This window comes from Ursus maritimus, unplaced genomic scaffold (assembly GCF_017311325.1).
Source record: "Ursus maritimus isolate PB19 unplaced genomic scaffold, ASM1731132v1 scaffold_12, whole genome shotgun sequence".
In the NCBI taxonomy this organism is placed as follows: domain Eukaryota; kingdom Metazoa; phylum Chordata; class Mammalia; order Carnivora; family Ursidae; genus Ursus; species Ursus maritimus.
Genome location: NW_024423564.1, coordinates 66,766,540 through 66,788,661, shown reverse-complemented (window position 1 = coordinate 66,788,661; position 22,122 = coordinate 66,766,540). Strand labels below are relative to the sequence as shown.

Sequence of the window (22,122 nt, the reverse complement as noted above, 5' to 3'; positions counted from 1 at the left end):
GGAGCTCACCGGGCTCAGTTGATCTGTCAGCCAAGCCTAGGTCCACCCACCCCCGCTGGCTTACAGACTAATCCCAGACCCTACTTGGTAAAGAAGGACCTTTGGGAAGAGGTAAAACCATTTTTTTAAAGACTTTTATTTATTTACTTGATAGAGCACAAGCAGGGGAAGCAGCAGGCAGAGGGAGAGAAAGAAGCAGACTCCCCACTGAGTAAGGAGCCCGATGCGGGTCATGATCACACATAATCCCAAAGGCAGATGCTTAACTGACTGAGCCACCCAGGCGCCCCAAGGTAAAACCATTTTTAATACCCTCAACTGGGCCAGGTGAAAAGGGTAAGCACAGGTGGGCCACAGCTGGCAGGCAATGGGAATGCACGGTGAGTGATAGGCAGGTGACTGGGTGTGGCAACCCTGGGGCTACCGCACACCAGGTCTTTGTGTTTGTGTGTGTGTGTGTGTGTGTGTGTGTGTAAAGCAATAGAAGTTTATTAAGTGAAGATACAGAAAAAGCTCTCAGGAGTGAGAAGGGTCCCGACAAGCATGCGGGGTCTTACACTAGCGCCTTACGCTGGACTCTCACCCCAACCATGAAGTAGATCCTCTCTTTAATGTCCATTCAAGGAAAAGAAAACTGAGTCTGGGGGAAAGGGGTGGGCATGAAGTGATTTGCTCAAGGTCATGCAAATCCCCTGGCGAGGATTTAATTGGCAGAGCTGGGACTAGCTGACATATTCAGTCATTCAACAAACACCAAGCCCTTGCTCTATGCAGGGATTATGCCAGATGTCCTGGGGATGTCCTGCCCTCCAGGAGCTCGCAGGCATAGAGCATGGGGAGGGAAAGGGGTGTCAGAGAGCCATCCTGAAGGACGTGAGGCTGGCAAAAGGAACACAAGCCGAGAACATGAGCAACACAGGTGCAAAGATGTGAAGCAGTGGGGGAGGAGAGGGAACAGAAGGCTGGAGAACTTCAGGCAGGGTCAAGTGTGCAGCCAAGAGCGAGAGAGGTAGAAGGACGGCAAGTCACAGAAGGTCACAGTGTGGCCATCTATTGGCTGCTCAAGATACGCAGGTACAACCGAAAGGACACCCATGCCGGCTGTTGCAGGCACTCACCCACTATTCACTATATGCGTCCTGTGCTGCATTCACTCATTTTCTCTTCACTGCAACCCTATAAGATGGGCATCGTTTTATCCCTAATTTTCAGACCCAGGCACTAAGGTGCCTTTGTTACGAACTTGCCCAACATCATGCTAATATAAAGTTGGCAGGGAGGGATTTGCCCAAGGAAGTCTGGCTTCAAGCCCATGCCCACAGCCACTAAGCCACACCCGCCTGCAGCAGTGGGGTTGGCCTTGCAGGTGTAAAGGGCTGGGCCCCAGCTGGCTGTGTTTGGGGAAAGTCTCTCTAGTGGCAGCGTGGAGGCTGGTGTGAGCTCGCAGCGTGAGTGAAAACAGGTAGACAGGAAAAGCAGCTGCGAACATCCGAACATCCGGTGCGAGCTGGAGGCCAGAAGCAGGGGAGGAGGAGTGGGGCTGAGAGAGGCAAATTCGGTATGAATCCCGTCTCTGGCCTGGGTGGATGAGTGCTGGTACCACTAACAGGGACAGAGGACTCAGGTTAGCGAAATATCGGGGTTCCTTTTGCATCTAAGGTGCCCAGGGAGTGGTTCAGGAGGCAACTGGGGACCGGATGGAATGGGACTGATTTGGAAGTTGATACTTCACGGCAGTAATGGGAATGAACTGAGTGGATGGGATTCCCATGTCATTCCTTCGACAAACACGTCCTGGGACCCGCAGGATTCTGGGCCTGTGCTGGGCACTCAGACACTACAATACCAAGACAGGTGCGTCTCTGCCTCATGGAATGCCAAGTTCACAGTCTTGCTCAGAGAGCAATGCCATGACCAACCTGAGCCCACAGTCCTGTGGGGACCTGGTGAGATGAGCGCAGGGGGCCAGGAGCAGCGCCGTAGAGAAAAGGGCCATGATCCTGTTATGTTGAGAGCGGAAGGATCAGATAAAGCATCACACCTGGTGATGAGAAGATGGGACTCTAGCGCCCTTGTGAGAGCTGTCTCGGCAGTGTGAGGGGTGGAATTGAGGCTACGAGGTTGAGGAGCAGGTGGGAAGGTTGGAGGCAGAAACGGCAAATGTTGACCACTCCTCTTAGATACTTGAAGGGAACCCTCTCCACTTTCCCAGATGCATCTTTCCAAATACACTGTAAGTTTGCAATGGCAAACCCTCTATTTTCTTCAGTTCCCCATTTCTCACACACACACACACACACACACACACACACACACACACACACCCCACACACAGAGAGCTCTATGCTGGGGTAGAATTAGCAATGGATTTGAAGTCAAAAGACTAGAGGCCAATGCCATTAACTAGCCCAATGCCACTAACTAGGCCAGTGCCACTAAAGTCACCTCCCTTTCTGAGTCTGCATTTTCTCCCTAAGAAAATGGGCCCAGTTATATCCACCTGGTAGGATCAGAATGAGGCTCCAATCACAAAGCAGTCTCCCTGCCGCGCAGTAGCCCTCTCCCTGCCTCGCAGTAGCCCTCAGCTTCTATGTAAAAACCAGCACCGCCGCCCCCATCACTGTGTATGGGCTTGAGGGAAGGCCCTTCCCAGTCTCTTGTTCCGGCTTGTTAGCTCTTGGGGCCTGGAAGATGCTTCCCTCCGCTTTTCCCCATCCCTCTCTGTCCTTCTCACCTCTGTTTGCTGGAGCTCCCTCTCTTCCCTGACCCTTTCCCCACCTTATCAGCACCTGTCCTCCCCACCTCCATCCCACACGTGGGCTCACAGCTAGAACTGGTCAAGAGCCTAGTTATTCATTTGCAAAGTCCGCGTGCAGAATTGTCCTGGCCTCAGCGATGCAGAGCAAACCCATGTAACCAGCCCCATTATGCTGGTGCCTCCAGCGATCCAGAAAAGCCGCTGGGCCCAGCACGTTCTGTACTCACCAGCCATGCAGAGCCTCTAGCTTCCTCTTATCGCAACTTGGTACATGACCTCGGGCTTCAGATTCCGCAATACAATATTAGTGACCTGGGCTAAATGACTCTAAGGATTTTGCTAGCTCTGACACACTGTGATCTTGCATGCAATTCAGCCCATCCTGTAATAATAATAGAAATAAAAAACAATAGCTAACATGTATTTGCACTAACTGTGGTCTAGGCACTATTCTATGTGTTTTAATGTGCATTGTTTCTTTTAACCTTAACACCATCTCTTATCAGATAGACACTGTTTACTGCCCCCAGTCTACAGATGAATGAACTGGAGTTTGGTGAACCGAGTTCACGTATCCAAGGTCACTTGGTATTACGTGTCTGAGCACGGCTGCATCCAGGCTACTTGACCCAGACCTGGCTTTTACCCTCTCAGTGGGCATCCAACTCGAAGGCGAAGTCTTGGCTCAACTGCGAACAGCTCACCTGAGCTCAGAGCTGAACGGTGCACCCCCTTTGCCCTCCAGCACACCCCTTGTAGATGCCCAGAGGCTCCTCGACTCCACATGCCCATAAATGCATGCTTACCCCCACGCNTTCCTGCTTTCCCCTCACACCTGCCATTCTCAGTGCCCTTCACTAGGCTCTGTAGGGCCTTGGTGAGAACTGGAAAAAGGCGTCCCTTCCCTTCACGCAGACACAGGCCCAAACCAGCTTGAAGACACGGCCTGCATAGCCCAGCGCAGTGTCCCAGGCTCCACGGTCTTCCGACTTGCTCAGAACAATACTGGAACTCGTCCTTGACTTCCCTCTGTTTCTCTCTCTTTCCTCCTCTCTCTCTCATCGAGCTCTTCCTACTTTGCTTTTCCAGGGGTCTCCAAGGAACGTGTCCCCGACACTTTGTCATCCCTTGTCCTCTGGGAATAGCACCCCAGGGCAGAAGCCACTGGGCTCCCAGATCATTTCTGAGAGAAAGGGAGGGGTATCATCAGGACAGGATGACTAAGCCCCCAAGAGCCTGGCCCCACCAGTAGTGCTTGCAACCTGAGGTGTTCACAGACTTGGCCTCTGGGGCCACAAGGAGGGGGCGCCGGAGACCAGCTGCCCTTGAAGCCTACAGAAAGACGAGCAAGGTGCTGGCACAACCTGGGGGGCAGCGGGGGAGGGGGGTCCCTGGAGCCATGCCATGGGAAAGCCTCTGGTACAGCACTTTAAGAGGGAAGGGCGCTGCCTGAAGCTCAAGTTCAAAAGTGCTCTGCTGACCTGCCCTTCCAATTGACTGTGCAGCCACCAGATGGCGGCCAAAGCTACAGGCAGACGGACAAGGGGGGAGGGAGCATGGATGTTCAGGGGGGCTCATCGCTGACCCCACGACCTTCAATCAGAGAGCGGGAAAGAGTGAGTACGTGTGTGCATGTGCACGTGTGTTTTTCCGCACCGCTGTGTGCTAAGGGTATGAACAGACGTACACCTGGACAAACAACTGGGCTTAGCCCCTTCCTTTGGGATCCTCACCACACCTGAGGCTTCCCCTCCCCTGGGTCCAGCCCTGTCTCGCTGGTGATGCAGAGGGAAGTGACCCCATTCCTGCCTCCAGGGGCTCCCAGGCCTGGCAAGTAAACAGACCACAGGGCGGTGTGTAGAGAGATGGCTGGAATAGCCCAGAGGAAGGCCCACCACCGGTGGGCAAGGAGCTTTCCCTGCAGCTGGAGGGCCTTCTGGCACTGGCAGGCGCACTAACAGCATACATTATCTGTTTCCTCCCAGCAGCCCTGCAGGAAAGACCCAACAGAACCAATCCCACTGGAAAGCCAGTGGAGCAGCTGGTAGGCTAGACGGTCCACAAGCGGTGAGGAACAGAACTGGAATTTGAACCAGAGTCTGCGTGGTTCTCAAGTTCAAGCTCTTGGCCACCGTGTGCACTTCTGGGAACTAGAAATGAGGAGGAGAGCCAAACTTGGTGGGGGCGGGGGGGCGCCCAGGCCAGAACTGGAGGACAGGAAGATGCCTCCCATCCCGGTCCCAGAGCAAGTTCTGACAGCTCCAACTATCTGACTCACCTGTGAACTTGGTCCAGGGGGACAAGCAGAGGGCGTGTGACTGGGATTGCCCCTGGAGTGCCACTCTGCACTCCCGCCCCCACCTGTACCCTAAGCTGGGGGAGCCATCTCTGCTCAGCACCAGTCTTGATCTGATGGCTCCTTGAAGCAGTATTTCTGTTCGCGTTACTCTGAGTATAAGGGAAGTCAACTTGAAAATCATTCCAACCACCTGGCACTCTGTCCTATAACAGGTGACACTGGAGATAGAATTCCATAGCCCTTTTTTTGAAACCAACTCCAGACTGGAAGTCCCTCTTCGAGTCTAACTGAAGTAAGCAGCACAGCAATCAGCCTCCAAGTCTACAGTTCCAGGTCAGAGCCTTTTGTGCCTGAGTTTGGATGTAACCTATAGTGTAACTGTGAAATTCACACATTTTAGGTAGAGACGGGAAAAGGTGTGAGCCCTGTTTCAGGAAGCAGGAAGAGCAAGAACGCCCTCTAGCGTAAGAGAATCTCTCACGGCCTGGGCAACCTGAGCATTCTGCCCAGAGAGCGGGTGGAGGGATCAGTGGGGGAGGATGCCATTCAAAGAAGTGAGACGTGAATGAGGGAGGGCGAGGGACTGTCCCCAGCCAAGGGACTGGCACAAGGCCACTTGGGCAGGTGGGGGGCGCAGAGGAATCCATGGGACACAGAGGAAGGATGCAAGGGGAGAGGGGAGACTGTGAGCACTAGCTCAGGTGGAAGGAGGAGGAGACTAGAAGATGGAGATAAAAAGAGAGGCCAAGAGGTGCACTCAGGGAGACAGAGATCTGTAAAGGCTGGAGCGAAGAAGAAGACCCGGACTGAGTGGGAGAAAAGGGCGGGGAGGGAGCAGGAAGTCGGCCCACCAGCCATTTGGGGGCTCCTTTCAGACCAGCCCACCGCTCCAGCGGCCGGTCCCTCTCCCCCTGTCTGTCACTCAAGGAGATGAGAATCCCCTCCCCCCAGGGCTGGCGGGGGAGGGGCTCGCCTCCCTCCCCACCCCAGCCCAGAGGCTCCCTTCCCCAGGCCCCCTGATCGCCACCCCCTTGGGACTGGCTGTGCAGCCCCGATAGATGGTGGGGGGCCCAGCTGGTGTGTTATCAGCCTCCTCCAGGAGCGAGCCTGAGCCACTCAGCGGCTGCCAGCCTGAGATTAGGCCCCGAGGGTCATTAAGCACCGCCCTGGCCCGGGCCCAGCCTCCTTTCCCTCCCTCCTCTGGCCAGGCTAGCAGGTGGGAACAGGCGATAAGGACTGGGGGCTCTGGGGCCGGCAGCTCCGTGCCCCCTGCCCCCTGCCAGGGCAAGAACATGGGGTGGGGGGCAAGTCAGTGCCAGCCCAGCACCTGCAATGACCCCAGAGTCCCCACCATCCTGGTTCCTCCAGCGTGGAGAGGGGGCTGAGGAGCGCCCGGAGAGGCCCAGGTGGGGGAGAGGGTGGCCTGCCCCAGGAACCAGGCAGGACAGCAACTGCCAGCGGCCCCTGCTGGGCAGCCTCACCGGTGAGAGAGGCCAGGCTTCACCTGCTGCCGGGAGGCCAAACGGTGGTGGCTCTGCCTTCTACCCTGGAGGGCGTGTGGGGCAGACCTGAACCCACCCCCACCCCCCTACCCCCCCCCCACCCCCGCTGCTCAAGGACAACTCAGGGCAGCAGTGAGAGGGAATGGAGGTTCGTGCAAGGAGAATCAGATCCAGGCAGCCAAAAGGTTCAGACCAGGAGGCTAGAAAAGGAAGAAGAGGGTGTTTGTGCCTTAGCAGAGGCCCTCTAATAACCTCCATCCCTCTTCTAGTAAGTTAGGGGCAGGCTGGCTGGCCCCCTGGCTCTGCCCTCTGGTCTAGTCAAGGAGGACTTCCTGGAGCAAGAGGAACCTTGGCAGAGCCAAGAAAAAGTAATATGCAGAGTTGGAACTGGTAGTGGTGGGTGAGAAGGCATCTGCCCACATGAGCACAGCCACAATTCACTAAGCTGAAGCTCAGAGAGGGCAGGCGACTTGTGCTGAGTCACACAGCAGGCAGGGTAGGCCTGGGGCAAAGACCCTGCCTTCCCTCTGCACTGGGCTCTTCCCTCTGCCGCAGGCTACAAACTAGACCTGGCGTGGTAAGAAAGGATAAATCAGATCTCAGATGGGTCTTCCCTGGAGCATTTGGCTGAAACCCCCGAAAAGCAGAGCAATGGCTCCAGTGGGGAAGTGAGGGGGCTGTGACTGGTTGGGACAGCTGAAAGAGGGAGCTCTTTGGGACAAGGTGGACTGCCTCCTACCCTCTAGCCCCACTCCTCTGGATCTGGGAGTGCTCCTGGCTGGGTCTGTCTCAGGTTGTCACCCCAGATTCTGTTCCCAGAAGAATGACAGTCACAGGGATGAGGGGCCCCCAGGGTCAGTCAGCCCGCTGAGTGTGCCTCCTCCCTCCTCCCTCCCCCCTGCTTCATTCCCCCTGGGACCCAGTTCCCTGCCTCCACCCCAACCCAGGACGGGGAGACAGGGGCACTGGTGAGAATGATTCTACTCCAGCTCTGTGATGAAACTGGCCAAACCTTCCCAGAGGGGAAGCTGGGTTCAGAGAGGACTGTGACTCTCCCAAAGTCGCATAAGAAGTCTGCAGGGGACAGGGACTCAAAACTGGGCTTCCTGAGTCCTAGCCCAGGCTCTGTCTCAGAACTTCTTATGCTCACAGGCCAGGCCAGGCAGGCTAGAGCTGCCTGGATGAGGGATGAGTGAATCACAGTTGTTAAGAGTAGGTCGAGGGAGGGACGCTGGCAGGAGGGTCTCTGCCTGGAACAAGGGGTGGAGTGGGTGAGTTCCCTGGCCCCATGGGGCCTCCCAAAGAGAGTTTCCTGGGTAATCCTCCAAAGCCACCATGCCAGCGGCTTTGCAAGGTGACTGTCATGATTGAGAAAGCAAGACTGGGCCTGGCTGTAAGCCTGAGGGGCTGTTTCTGAGCCCTGGGAACATCAGGCCTGGAAATACAAAACATCTTTATTTCACAGAAATGAGAACCATTTCCACGGTTAGAGGGAGAGGATGTGAAGCAGGGTAGGAGGTGATGAGCTGACTGTCCTCTTTGGAAGGGTCTGCTGAATTGGATTGGGTGGGAAACTTGCCACAAAACCCTAGGGCCACAGCTAAGCCCCAACCTGGACACGGCTCTGACTTTGGCTGGTGACAGTTCAAGAGAAGGTGGGCAGTGTGGGGTTGGAGGAGTCGGCCCCTTACTGTAGGTTCCCACACAGAGAAGGAGCAGCTTGGGTGGGGAGCTGAGCAGCCATCGCAAGCACCTGGCGTCAGGGCTGGGGGCCACAGGTAGGCGGGGGTCACATGGGGGTGCTCCGGACCTTGCCCTCCTCCTCGGGGACATTCTCATAGGCATTCTCGTGCTCCCTGGATCTGAAAAAGGATGACAGGGGTCATCAACTCCTCCATGCCATCCCCTTCTCCCTGCTCTATCCTGTACCTGTGACGGCAGTATCTTCCAGAATAAATATACGTGAGTGCCAGAAGGGAGTTCCCCTGCCCACATCTGGTCCCAGGTGCACCTGTGACTGGAGGCCTCTCAGCACCCCTCCCTGAGCCCCATCTCTCTCCTATGCTGAGCCCCTCCCCCACTTACTCCTCTCTGCACATTGAGTCCCCCAATTCATCCCTTCAGAGTCCCCTTCCCTCCTTGAGTTCCTTTGCCCCACTGCACCCCTCCACCCCTCCCTATGAGTCCCAGTCGGCAGGCTGAGCCCCTCCCCCCACCAATTCCATCCCCCTACTGGGCCCTCTCCCCAGCTGAGCTGGCGGTCCCCCAGGAGCCCTGCATCCTCACAAAGCCCCCATCGCACCCTCCCTGAGATCCTCTCTTCACTGAGCCCTTCCCCACATGAGTCCTTCTCCTTCCCTGACCTCTCCACCTTCCATCCCCACCCCTCAGAAGCACCTGGACCTTCGGGAGCACAGGGGGGTTAGCCCTGTACCGGCCCCTCACCTGACGCCGGCCACCATTGAGGAGTACCTTCCGTCTGTTCCTACCGAGATTCCGTCTGCCTTGTTTCCAACGGTCATGACCATGTTCACGGGCTCCCTGTGGACGAGGCTCATCAGCAGGGCTCCCTAGGTCCCTACCTTCTTTGTTCTCCCTCCTCTGCCTCGTCCAGTCCGGCCCTGTTCTAGGCGCTGGTTCTCACGAGCCCAAGGGCAGAGGCTGGCCCTTGGCAGAAGTCCCTCTCTCCAGCTGGGCCCCTGTCAGTGGCCCGATTCTGGCCCTGCTCCACGGGCCTTCACACCCTTCCTGCTCCGAGGTGGGGGCCGCAGGTCCCAGCCTGAGATTGGCCGCAGATTGACCTAAGACCTCTCACCGCCCACCGCCCAGCCTCCCTCTGCGGTTCTCCTTCTGGCCGCAGCTCAAGACGCAACGGGATTTGGCGTCTGCCCCAGACGCCCACAGGGCTTTCCTCGGCACCAGGTGCGGACGGGCCCACATCCACTCAAGGCAGAGCCTGGGCCAGATGAAAAAGGAAGCATTTCTGACAAAAAGCTCCTGGCCTCTTATTCAAGTTTAAACCCAGCGAATGGGGCCTCTGCCCCCGCCAACCTGGAAGCTGTTCTCACAAAGGTCCTAGGGACTCTCGCCGCTGCTTGCCCTTCCTTGGACGCCCCACAGGCCTTTCAGACTTAGTATGTCCCAAGTGAACTCAGCAGCCGCCTCCAGACCTGCCTTGGGGGCTCCACGTCTCCGTGAGCGGGACCACCAGAAGCCTGGCCCCTTCCCTGTCCTTCCTTCCTCCTGCCCGCTGCTGTCCCCCTCCACCAGCTGCTGGGGATCCGCGCCCTAGACAGCTCTCAGACGTGGCCCCTCTCTATCCATCTGCTGCCTCCAGAGTCCGGACTCTCTCCTGACCTCCTGCTTAGCCCCCACCTTGCCCTTCTCGCCTGCCCCTGCCCCATGCACACACCCCAGGGCCCCCAGAGTGGTTCTGCTCAGGCCGCCTCTCAGCCCAAGACCAGACTACAAGCTTTCACTGGATTCCTAGTGCACGAGGGATGAAGCCCAAAGTTCAGGGCATAGGTGTATGAGGGTCTGCTAGGCCTAGGTCCTGCCTACCTCGCCAGGCTCTCTGGGTCCTCTCTAGGCCTCTCTCTACCTGTGACGGCTTGTGCTCCCTCACTGGGCCGCACGTGGCCTCAGCTGGCACCCAGGCACCAGGCCCCCCTCACGAGAGCTAGCAGTGAGTGTGGCCTGGCCCCAGGGTTGGGGAGCACAGAGTGGACTGCATTTCAGCCCAGCCCCCTCTACCTCAGCGCCTGCTCTCCACCTAGGAGCTCCAGTGCCCTCGCTGCCCTCTTCCATCAACTGCAATACTTTTCCCACTGCTCTATCCTGAGACTGGCTCCCCTGCACTCTCCAGCCCTAAATTAAAGGTGCGATCGGAAGCCTTCTCGGACTCCCGGCCCTGGCCCCCAGACAGGCCAGGCCCAGCACTGCCCTCGGCGCAACCTGTACCATCCAGTCGGTACTTGGCACGGTGATTGCTCCTTGCCTTCTGGTCTGGGAGCCTGGGGGCGCCAGGCTTGGGTCTGTCCCGTGGACCCCCTGGACCCCAGCATGTGGCACAGCACCCGACCCTGAAGAAAGATGGCACATTCCTTCCCAGAGGTTTGGGCAGCCCCCATCACAGGCGGGGCCAGGGTCCTTACTCTACAGAGAGAGACACGGAGACCTCAGGAAGGGCGGCTCACGGTGAATGAGCACCAGAGCTGTGGGGGCCAACAGAGCCCGGTCTGAGCTCCAGTCCCGGAGACCTTTGGCCTCGGTGTCACTTCCACACAGTGACAGGACTGCACTCCGGGCTTCTGAGGCCCTTCTCACCACGACCAGAGCAGTAGCATGGTCCGGGGCCTGCCCTGCCTGCACCAGCCCAGACCCCGGGCCCCCGTGCGGCACTCACGGCTCTTCCTGGCACCAGAAACGGTTGACGGCAAAGGCGATCGCCACGAGCACCAGGAACACAGCCACGGCGATGAGGCCCTGCATCCAGGGCTGCAGGTTCCCCAGGCCTGGAGAGAGCAGAGCAGGATGCTGTGGCAGGCTCAGCCGCAGTGGGGGCTGCAGGTGCGGAACGGGGCAGGGAGGGGCCTCACGCCCCAGGGGCTAGAGCCTGTGGCAGAGGCCATCAGCCAGCTGCCAGGACCAGAGGAGACATTCTGGGGTAGGAGGAGTGGCAGGGAGGACCCACCTGACTCCCCCACTGAGCTTAGAGGGGGATGACAATTGGAAAACAGGAATTCAAAAAAGGAATGAGGTGCCAAGGAGAGACAGCCCAGAGCCCCTGCCCGCCCCTTCACGTGGGTCACATGCAGGGCCCCCTAGGGAGTGTCTGGGTCCCAGGGACCAAAGGGCAGCCTTCTGGACAGCTGGCCTAGGCCCTGCCCGCTGAGGGTGTCTCCCTTTCTCCCTGGATCTCAGAGCTGATAGGACTGGGCTGGCATCTGGAAGATCCTGTTCTGTAATGAGGTTTCTCCGGTTCTGGGTAGGGCGTGGGAGTGTGGCACAAGCAAAGGTGCTTAGCTAGGGGTGCCCGGAGAGAGGGGTGCCCGGAGAGACGGGTGCCCGGAGAGAGGGGTGCCCGGAGAGAGGGGTGCCTGGAGAGAGGGGTGCCTGGAGAGAGAGGTGGGACAGAACGCCTTTGGAAAAGCAAGGCAGAGGGCAAGTTCTCCTCCAGGTCGTGGGGCCAGGAAGAAATCTTCAAAACCTGAGCCCCTTTTGTATCCTCCAGCTGGATGCCTAGAGGACTGGGCCAGGGACCAGGTTGAGGCCTCCCATTCATCACCTTCTTTAGCTTTTGAGCCTTGACCTTTGACACCACCTTCAACCCTCAAGGTTTCCCAAAATCTCTGCCCTCGGCCACCGGCCACCAGCAGCCCCAAAGGGCTCTCCCCTCCCCCAGGGATCACCGTACTCCATGAGCCTGAGAAAGCTTAACCCTGCAGAGAATAGACACGCAGTACCAGGTGGGTCTCAGGAGGGGACAGAGGCCAACAGGAAGCTCCCAAAGGGTCTTGTCTCCAGGCCAAAACACATGCATCCCTAGTGCCATCCTGTATTTTGAGGGGCAGGCTGGGCATCAAAAACCTCATTCTGCCTCACTCTCACTCAAAGTCCTTCCCTGAGTCTACCCTAAAGCTCTCCTGCTGCAGCGAAGGCCCTGCCCTGCCTCTGAGCTCTCTCTGAGCCTGGCAGGTACAGGGAAGAGGGGAGGGATCTGGGAACTCTCTGGCCTGGGGCCAGGTCAGTGTGGTTATCCTGACTTCCATACTTGCCAAAAAGCACTGCTTTGGACTCACTGGTTCCCCAAGAAAAAATGGATCAGACCCATCGTTTCCTCAGGTCTGTGGTTACTCAAGGATGGGGAGTTAGGGCTCAAGCCCTGGGAGGCCCCTCCCTGCCCCCTCCAGACCCTGCAGCCAACTCCCTCCAGACACACAGGGAACCCTGGTCCCTGCTCCTGCGTGCATGTGGCTCTGAAGTGAGCACAGAGCACAAGGGTCAGAGCCTGGGGCAGGAGAGAGGTGACCTGAGCCCCGACCCAGAAGACTGCAAATCCCTCGTGGTGACCTCAAACTTCCACCTTGATGAAGTTCTTTCCTGCTTATCATTCTGACAAAAGACCCAGAGGGCAAAGCCCCTGCTGCTGGGAACCCAGACTACCCCTTCAAGCAATAAAGATTGCCCTGAGCCGGCAAGACCCCAAGACAAAGATCGACCTGACCCTCACTGCCCACCTGCACGGACCCGCCTACTTTTGCCCCACAGTTTTCTTATATGAACCTGGAAGTATTTTCGGCACTTTTGAAACAGCCCTGGAGACCCTAGTCTGCTGTCTTCCTGGTGTTGGCCTCACTGAAATAAACCCTTTCTCGTTTCACCACCACTGTTTCTCTGCCTTTGGGTTTTGTCAGGGGCAAGTGGCCAAACATGGTCTGTGTGGGGCCTCCGGAGCCGGGGGCTCGTGCACCCAGCTACATCCCTCCTTGCTCTGCTGTGTGATCCACCCAAGTCACTCAACCCCTCTGATCTTGGGTTTCCAAGAGGGCTCCCGAGACTGGGAAGCAGAGGTGAAGTAGGCCTGCATGCCAGCTCGGGGCCCCTGCAAAGGAGGGGTACTCTGGGAGCATCTTTGCCAGTCCCCTGCAGACCCAAATCCCACCTGCAGAGCCCCCAGACCTGGGCTGCCAATGCGGCCCCACAGCTCAGGCGGATCTCGGGGCGTGGTGCCTCATGGTATGCAGCTTTCCCACACCCTGACCTGGCAGCAGCCCTGGGAGGCCGGCAGGGCAGCTTTATTGTCCTCATTGTATGGATGAGAAAACTGAGTCTCACAAAGGGGCAGTGATTTTCTCCTGGTGGCACAGCAAGACAGAAGCAGAGCAGGACAAGAGCTCAGATTTGTGGAGGGGGCCACCCTGGGGCACTATCCCCTGATGGAGCCCAGGAAGCTGAAACAATGACTTAGGCCAGAGAGAGGGGCACAGCCCTGACAGCGCGGCCCCTCCCCTGGGACGAGCCTGCCGTAGGAGGGGCAGCCTGGGCCGGCTCCTTCCTTCCTTGTAGCCCCTGACCCCCTGTCCTCGGGACCCCACCATCCCTCGGGCAATTCCTGCTCCTAGAGCTGGGGCTCAACTCCTCCAGGCCTCTAGTCCGAGCCCCCACATTTTCCCTGCTGCCCACATTCCTCACTCTTGGCAAACAAGTCCCAGACAGAAGTCTTGTTCAGAGGTCTCTGCCCTTGGAGTTTCCTCCAGCAAGCCCAGTCCCTGCTTCCCCTTCCCAACTGTAGGTGTCCAGGGTGGTGAGGGAGGCCAGACGACCCCCGGATCCACCCTGGGTTACCAGCACGCAGCCCAGCCCTCCTCACCGCAGCCTCGAGTCCTGTGCCACTACCTTGTTGACAGCTGGCGGGCGGCATTGCGCTGAACAGGACCGCAAGGAGCAGGGTGAGGGCTGACATGGCTGCAAGAAGCTTCTGGGCCTTCTCTCAGGCTCCTGGTATCTGGGCTCCTGGAACTGCTGTGGGTTCTGTCTGTGTCTGCCTGAGATCCGCTTGGGCTCAGTCTGGCCCCGGAGGAGAGGAGCTAGTAAGGAAAAAGGCGAGGGAGGAAGGAAGGGAGGTGGAGAGAAACTGCCCTCCCTCCCATGGTAATGAGCTTCCAGGCCTGGCCTCCCAGGTCGCTGCCCTGCCCACTCAGGCTGGCATTCGAGGTCCTCTTTCAAAGGCTGGATAAGAAAGCAGGTCTGAGGAGCCGGGAGATGTGAGGAGAGTTGGTGCCTCACCTCCAAGCCCCAGGCCCCCCCAGTTTTTGTGTCAGCTCCCTGTTCCTGGCAGCGGGGCCGGGCTCTGGGGAGAGGAGTGACACATTATTGCTCCTGTGGGCGGAGTGACTTGGAAGGCTGAGAGTGGGGTTAAGAAATCTGCTGTCTGGATGCAGAGCGTGGGGAAAACCCCAGAGGCTAGGGAAAGGGCAAAGCTGCCCCTCCCCCACGGCCCGGCCTATTTCCTGTCCCTCCCCTCACCTGTCCCTCCTCGGCCAGGCCAGACCCCAGGCCTCTGTCCCTCCATCCCTGGCCTAGCTCAGAAGCTCTATAATCTACCCTCTCCCGTGGGGATCATGACAGAGGGCCTGAGGGGCCCCGTCCCCAGCCTTCCCCACCCCGCCCAGCTGCCCAGGTCGGGTTCCGCTTTCCTCTTGGCCCCAGACGTGGTTCCTGGAAGCTGGGTGGCAGCTCCCCAGGACAAGATCCAGCCTTGGTCAGAGGCCATTATACATACCTCCTGGTGCGCGTCCACCATCACAGGGAGACAAGTGGGTGAACACAGCCCTGCTGTGGAGGCAAAGGAAAGACATCCCCAAGTGGAAGATTCCAATCTGGGGCCCTGAACCCCTGGGCCCTCAAACGCCAGGATCACATGGAGTCCATCTGGTCCTCCAGCTCAGGAGCAAAGAATGGCCCAAGTACCTGTTGAGGCCGGGGCCAAGGGTCATGCTGGGGCTCCTTGCCTCACCCCTTCCCAGGAGTACAGGAAGCCAGAGATGCTGAGAGTCTGACTCTGCAGACACCAAGAAAGAAGGACCCAGCATCCAGGGCAAAGTCTCGGAGATGAAGGTTCCGCAGAGGACAGGGCATATGCTGGAAGCCCCTCCACTGCCCAGAAGCCACCAAACGGCTGTCACAGGACTTTATGGGCCACCCTTTCTATTGCAGGATGGGTCCACAAGGGGCAGCAGTCAGGGGTCACACCTCATCCCTGCTTCCGGTGTATGCACATTTGAGTGCAGTGCATCTCCTATCATCCAAAGATGGGGTGCCTCGGGTGATCTAGGGGAACGTGGCTTGGACTTGAATGACACATATATATGTATGTCCTGTTCGCCCTCCCTAACCACCAACTTGGTGTCCTCAGAATTTTCTGGCACAAAGTCGTGTTAATGAACAGCCAGGGAATCACTGATCGGAATGCAAGGAATGGGGCTGAATTTAATAAACATCAGGATGCCTTCTTGGAGAGTTTTAAGCAGGGCAGCCACGTGGGCAGATCCGCATTTAAACACCTCTGGCCCCAGGGTAGACAGTGAGAGGGGAGGGCAAGGGCTGGAGAAAGGGAGACCATGGGGGGGGGGGGCGCAGCAGCCTCACACCCAGCACCTTGGCGCCACAGGGCTGCCCTCATTAGGGGATGGAGGCGACGGCTGCGGCTTCGGGACGCAGTGATGGGCAGGAAGCGGCTGGTGGGACAGGGAGTCACTGGGGGTGATGCCCAGTGCCTCAGAGGCACCGGAGCAAGTTTCAGACGATGTGGGGGGGTGATGAGCTGCAGGCCCAGGCGTATGATGCTTGTGGTACCTGTGGGCCCTCCAGACGGAAACACTAGGAAGGCAGCAGGATCTTGGGTGACATGCATGACCCAGCACTGGTAACTGAGGCACAGGAATGTATGGTCTTCCCAGGGTGTGTGTGTGTGTGTGTGTGCATGTGTGCGTGTGTGTGTGTGTGGTGTATGTATATGTGTGTATGGTGTGTGGTACATGTGTGTGTATGTGTGGTGATGTGTGGTGTGTGTGGTGACGTGGGGTGTGTGTGTGTGTGTGTGTGTGTGTGTGTGTGTGGCAGGAGGAGTGCAGGAGAAAGGAGAGAAGGGACTAGGACTCAGCCCCAATGATAAAGGTCTTTAAAAAGGAAAAGGAGCAAGTTAGAGCAGAAGGAAGAAACCTCGGAAGAGTGAGATGTCCCAGAAACCCAGGAAGGGGAGATCCAATGAGAGCTGGGGGGGTCACTGTTATGACCCCCCAAGGAGTGCCCCCCAAAAGTAGCCCAGCCTCTCCCACCAGTCCCCAGGTATCAGGTGCTGCCTCCCTCACCCAAGCATCTCCCCCTTCTCTAAAGAATCCGGGGAAGGACTCCCGGGGCCATGTTTTGGGGTAGCGGGGGAGGGGGATGAGCAGGAAGGACATCAGGTGACCGACAGGAGGAAAACACACCTCCCAGGTCAAAGTCCCAAGCTTTAGAGCAAAACAAGTTGTTCCGGAAAAGGGGGGTGTGGGTGGACACTTGGCTTTGAGGCTGGTCTCTGCTCTCTGGGCGAACTCATCCAGCTGAGGGGGGGTCACCTCCCCAGCTGTATGGACATGGCCCTGGGTCGCCATGGTAACAAATTAGGCCCCCTGCTGCTCTGGTGTGGGCCCAAGATCTAGACTCAGGCCTCAGGAGCTCCGCAGGGCAGGACTCTGTGTCCTCATCTCTGAGCTGCCACTCCATCAACACTCAGTTCCTCCCTCCTGGTCCCAGCCCAGCTCTGCCACCCCGAAGCATCAGCCCACCCGCCTTGGACAGGTCCTCCATCCAGCCAGACCTTGTGTGATTGATTACCCTTCAGAAGAGCCAAAGTGGGCCTAGACTTCCCAGCAGGGGCCTTCTCCCAAGCCCAGCCTGCCTGCCATCGCAGTTGCTGCCAGCAGGTGGCAGAGTCGGGGCTCCCACCCCAGCCAGGCCGGGGAGGGAAGGGAGGGCACCGGTTCTGCAACTTCCCCTCCCTCCAGCCCCCCACTTCCGCCCCCTTCCACGGGTGGTTTGGAGGAAGAGAGGGTGGACACTGACATGTAAACAGTCAGCCATGCTGGGAACGGTGCCCACGGCATGCTCAGGGCTGTGCTGGGGAGAAGCACAGACGACTACATTGTTAAGGAAGGCGTCCTGGAGGAGGAGATGTGAGGAAAAAAGCTGAATTGCTGGACTTCAGCAGTTAGCAGAAAGCTCCAGAAAGACATCCAGGCAGAAAGACAACAAGCAGGGAGACACATTGGAGAAGGGTGTTTAGAGCACAGAAACAAAAGCTTTTTTTCACTCATTCTCATAGTATTTCAATCTCATTAATGTCTTTGCGGCAAGCCTGAGAGCTCCGGGATACCTCGTTTTTCATTCAAGCAGATCCTGCTTAAATCCATTAAGGGCTTCCAACAGCTCTTAAGATAATATGCAAACTTCTTAGCGTGGGCTTGAAGATCCCACAAGCTGCCCTTATGCCCCTCTCCAGCCTCATCTGGCCCCAGTGCCCCCTCTCTCTTCCTAAGAGTAGCCAAGCTCTTTCCTACATCAGGGCCACTACTCTTCCCTTCCTATTTGCCTGGCAGACTCCAACCCATCCTCCAAGTCTTACCCTAAATGTCACTTTTCTCCAAGGGGCTTTCCTTGACCTCCCTTCTCCCACATCCAAAGTCGCTCTTCTGAGTCCCCCTGCTCGTTTCTTCACAGTCATGATTACAAGTGCAATAACGTATTGACTTGTGTACTTACTCGTTTAATGTCTGTGTCCCCAGAGAGAAGACATCATGTCCATGTCACCCCCAGTACACTAGTACTGAGCTCCGTACCTAGCACACACCCAACAAATACTTTATGAGAGTAAGTCTCAGTAGATCCAGTGCCTACCTCTGGCCCGGCAAAAGCTGGAGCTCAGGGAATGATCATTGAATAAAGAGGCATTTTAGCTTCTTTATTATTAACGGGTCCTTGTCTTTCTCTACCTTCTAGCTGTGAGGGCAGAGCCTGGGTCTGATTGATCCCTGTGTCACGTTGCTCAGAGAAGTCGGAGCTATCCAGCTCAGAATGAGAGTGAGCTCTCCATCCCTAGAGGTGTGCAAGCAGAGGCCAAGAGCCAGGTCACCCAATTGGAGCAACTGCAAAAGGGGTTCTGGCCCTTCCTTCCAGTTCTGGAAGCCTGTGATCCTGTGACTCTGTTAACACGCTATGATGGATATTTACATTTTAATCAGGTTCTGAGGACATGGGCTGGTTAGGAAGGTAGCAAGCCTCTCTCCTCTCAGAGTCAGTACTTCTTTTTCAGGGGTTCATGAACTTGCACGGGGAAAACATTACATCTGCATTTCACTAACCTCTAGCTGAAATTGACCATTTTCTTTCTTTTGAAGGTTTTATTTATTTATCTGACACAAAGAGAGAGAGCACAAGCAGGAGGAGCAGAAGAGAGAGAAGTAGACTCCCCCCTGAGCAGGGAGCCCAATGCGGGGCTCGATCCCAGGACCCTAGGATCACAACCTGAGCTGAAGGCAGACGCTTAATCGACTGAGCCACCCAGGGGCCCTGAAATTGACCATTTTCTTTCTTTAAGAATGAAGGCAATAGGGTCACCTGGCTGGCTCAGTCAGTGCGTCTCTTGATCTCAGAGTTGTGAGTTTGAGCTCCATGTTGGGTGTAGAGCTTATCTAAAAAGGAAAAAAATCTCAAAAAAAAAAAAAAAAAAGAACGAAGTCAGAAAACCCCAGTCCCTCTGTGTTATTTCCATATCACCGCACACCACTGGTGCAGACATCTGGATACATCCCTTCTGCTCCTCTCTATGGAATACAGCCATCGCTGAGACTCCACTTCCACTAGATCTTATTACGTAATACATTATAAAAATATACATAAGTTACCATATTGCAAACTTATATTTTTAATATCTTAATAACTACATTTCAATATAATTGGTTTCTTTTTATTTTACACATTTAAAAACATTACTCTGAGAAGGGTGTCCACGGGCTGTGCAAGACCACCCACGGGTTCCGAGGCACGAAGCAGGTTAAGAAGCCCTGACTCACCAGGAGCCCAGGGCAGGTCTGCTCAAAGCAATGCCATGTGATCTCAAGGTCAGATCTGGAGAAAGACTGGCACTTTCTGGACAGGGGCTTCTTGGGGCTCAGAGCTGCGGGCCACGGTTCAGATCGAATGGGTGCTTGCCCCCATTGAGGGCCCCATGCCTGGGAGCTGGAAGGGGCAAAAAGCACCAGCCCTGAGGCAGCCAAGCCAAGGAATGTACTGGCTGTGACTCCTGGGTCCTAGGCGACCCCACTGGGCCGGTGAGATTTATGACCAGGACCCCCCAGTTGGGGAAGATCAATCATCTCCCCCCGCTGCCTACTCACTCAGCCGAGAAACTAAAGGGCTGACCCTGTGCCAGGAGCCCAGCCTGCCAGCAGAGGTCCCAAGGCCCCATCCTTGCCCGGTGGTTCCAGCGCAACCCTGCTCCCCTGCTCACAGCTGCAGGCCCCATCAGTGGAACAACATGGGGGGCGCTAGTGTCTAGAATCACAGTCTCCCCTGGCCTAAACGCTCATCCTGGATGGTGTGATCTTGTTCCTCATGTTTCAGCTCCGGAAGCTGTGACTCAGAAACGGACAGTCACTAACTGAAGGTCACTCAGTTAGGTAGTAGGAGAGACAGGGCTAAACGCAAGGCATCCCTATGTGTAGCTCAGGGCTCTATGTGTTGGTCAGTTTCCCAAATAACGCTGTGGCTCGCTTTCATTCATTCACTCAACGTACTTAGCGTCTACCATGGGCCTGGAAATACAGTAGTGAATAAGATAGGGCTTACATTATACAACGATCTAATTAATTATCTAATTACAGTTGACCCTTGAGCAACATGGGTTTGAATGGCTTGGGTCCACTTATACATGGACTTTATTTTTTTTTAATATTTTATTTATTTATTAGAGAGAGAGAGAGACAGCCAGTGAGAGAGGGAACACAGGCAGGGGGAGTGGGAGAGGAAGAAGCAAGCTTCCAGCAGAGGAGCCCGATATGGGGCTCCATCCCAGAACCCTGAGATCACGCCCTGAGCTGAAGGCAGACGCTTAACGACTGAGCCACCCAGGCGCCCCTATACATGCACTTTATTCAGTAAATACAGTACAGCACTGTAAATGTATTTTCTTTATGATTTATGATTTTCTTAATATTTTCTTTTCTCTAGCTTAGGTTATACGAATACAGTATATAACACATATACAAAAGATGTGTATCAATCAGCTGCTCCTGTGATCAGTAAGGCTTCTGGTTAACAGCAGGCTATTAGTACTTAAGTTTTGGGAGAGTCAAAAGTTATATGTGGATTTATGGCTGCGTGGGGGGTGAGGGGGGTCAGTGTCCATAACCCCCCATGTTGTTTCAAGGGTCAACCGTAATCTAATTGTACCAACTATGTTAAAGGAGATAGAAGAGTGCCAAGAGTATTTAAACAGGGAAGCCCTCCACTGTAGGAAGTCAAGAAAAGGTCATATTAAGTCTAAAGTTCATTCATTCATTTGTTCATTCATTCAACAAATATTGATTGAATGCCTCCTGTGGACCAGGCCCTGTTCGAGATGCCAGGGATACAGCAACGGACAAAACAAAGCCAAGAGCTGACTTTCCACAGCGGTTACTTACGTTCTAGCGGGGTTATCCAGGAAACAAATAAATCGATAAAAGAGGTCACATGGCAGGACGGGAAAGACACGACAGGATCCGGGGAATGGGGTGCTGGCAGAGAGGGCTGTGCTGGCTCCCACAGACTCGCCGGGGAGGGCTCCTCTGAGAGGCAACATTTGAGCAGAGAGCCGAGGTGAGGACGCATGACACGGGCCGTCAGAGGGGAGGCGAGGGCAGGCGCGGAGAGCACACCGCGAGGGCAGAGGTCCCGAGGAAGGGGCGTGAGGACGGCGTCAGCGTGGTTCTTCCAGAAGCGACTGCAGGAGAGGAGGATTGAGAGGCCGCTTGAGAGCCGCTCCTCCGGAGCCTCGGAAGGACTCCAGACTGCAGGGACTCCAGCTCTGAATCGGACGGAGCCAAGAGGCAAGTAGAGGTTCTGAACACAGAAGACACGATGCGGCCGCTGTGTGGACAGAAGACCCTGGAAAGCAGGAAGAGCGGGAGCGGGGAGACCGGTCCGGGACCACAGCGAGACCACAGGCCGGGGCCACCAGCGGCTTGGGTCAAGGTAGCAGGCATGGAACTAGGGATGCAGGATTGGAATCTAGATATGTTCTGCGGGGACGGCCAACATGATTTGGAACAGGAGGGAAAAAGAGAAGCCAGGGACGGTTTCAAGGTTTTGAGTCTGCTCAGCTACAAGAGACAGATGGGGGAGGTCCGGCAGGGGCAGGATTCATGTGAAGCGTGGTCCCAGGCTGGAGACGTGTACCTGGGAGCTGTTGGACAGTGACGGGGTGGGAGAGGGGCTGCTGAGGACACGGGGAAAGAAGACTGGAAGTGCCAGTTGTCCAGGGAAGAGCCAATGGGAAAGCGTGCAGATAGGAGGAGCTCTTGGGGGATCAGCCCATCTGGAGAGCAGAGGGTGGTCGGGAAAGGGGTCTTGATGGCCTTGTGGGACCGGTGAAGAGGTCTGGTCTCTCCCTTACACATTATTATAGTGTTTCAGGCAAGGACATGGTGTGGGCTGTCTCGAATTTCAGTGAGGTCTCTCCAACCACAGTTTGAAGGGGGGGTTAGGCAAAGCAGGGAGGGGTGAGCGGGCTGGGGGTGGGGGTGGGGAGTCCAGAAGGCAGGAGGCATGGCTGGGGTTAGGACAGCACGTGGACAGAAGTGGGAGGACAGAAGAGCAGTTTCAGGGGTACAATCAGCAGGCTAAGGTGCCTCCCTCGACGTGAGGACGTAGGGATTGAGAAGAGTGGAGTCCCAGTGGCCCCTAGTCCTCCCTCTGAGACAACACGTGGGTGCGTGCTAGGAGAGAGGCGGGTGGGGGTGAGGAGAGAGACAGTATTCACT

General features: G+C 56.4%; 1 protein-coding gene across 1 annotated transcript; it reads right to left on the bottom strand.

The window, feature by feature from the left end:
• Positions 1–7,995: 7,995 nt before the first annotated feature.
• Positions 7,996–14,329, bottom strand: PDZK1IP1 (PDZK1 interacting protein 1). The gene is made up of 4 exons (XM_008699236.2): positions 13,958–14,329; positions 10,965–11,073; positions 9,005–9,100; positions 7,996–8,421 (listed from the first exon to the last, which is right to left on the bottom strand). The coding sequence occupies exons 1-4, from the start codon at positions 14,022–14,024 to the stop codon at positions 8,349–8,351; spliced, it is 345 nt and encodes a 114-aa protein (XP_008697458.1). The 5' UTR covers positions 14,025–14,329; the 3' UTR covers positions 7,996–8,348.
• Positions 14,330–22,122: the final 7,793 nt, after the last annotated feature.

What these genes read in the sequence shown, in the direction of transcription:
- PDZK1IP1 (XM_008699236.2), bottom strand. Translation starts at nt 14,024, where the DNA reads ATGTCAGCCCTCACCCTGCTCCTTGCGGTCCTGTTCAGCGCAATGCCG. An exon ending in GCCCGCCAGCTGTCAACAAG is followed by an intron (nt 11,074 to 13,957) that starts GTAGTGGCACAG and finishes TGCTCTCTCCAG; the next exon opens with GCCTGGGGAACCTGCAGCCC. An exon ending in TTCTGGTGCCAGGAAGAGCC is followed by an intron (nt 9,101 to 10,964) that starts GTGAGTGCCGCA and finishes CCTCGTCCACAG; the next exon opens with GGAGCCCGTGAACATGGTCA.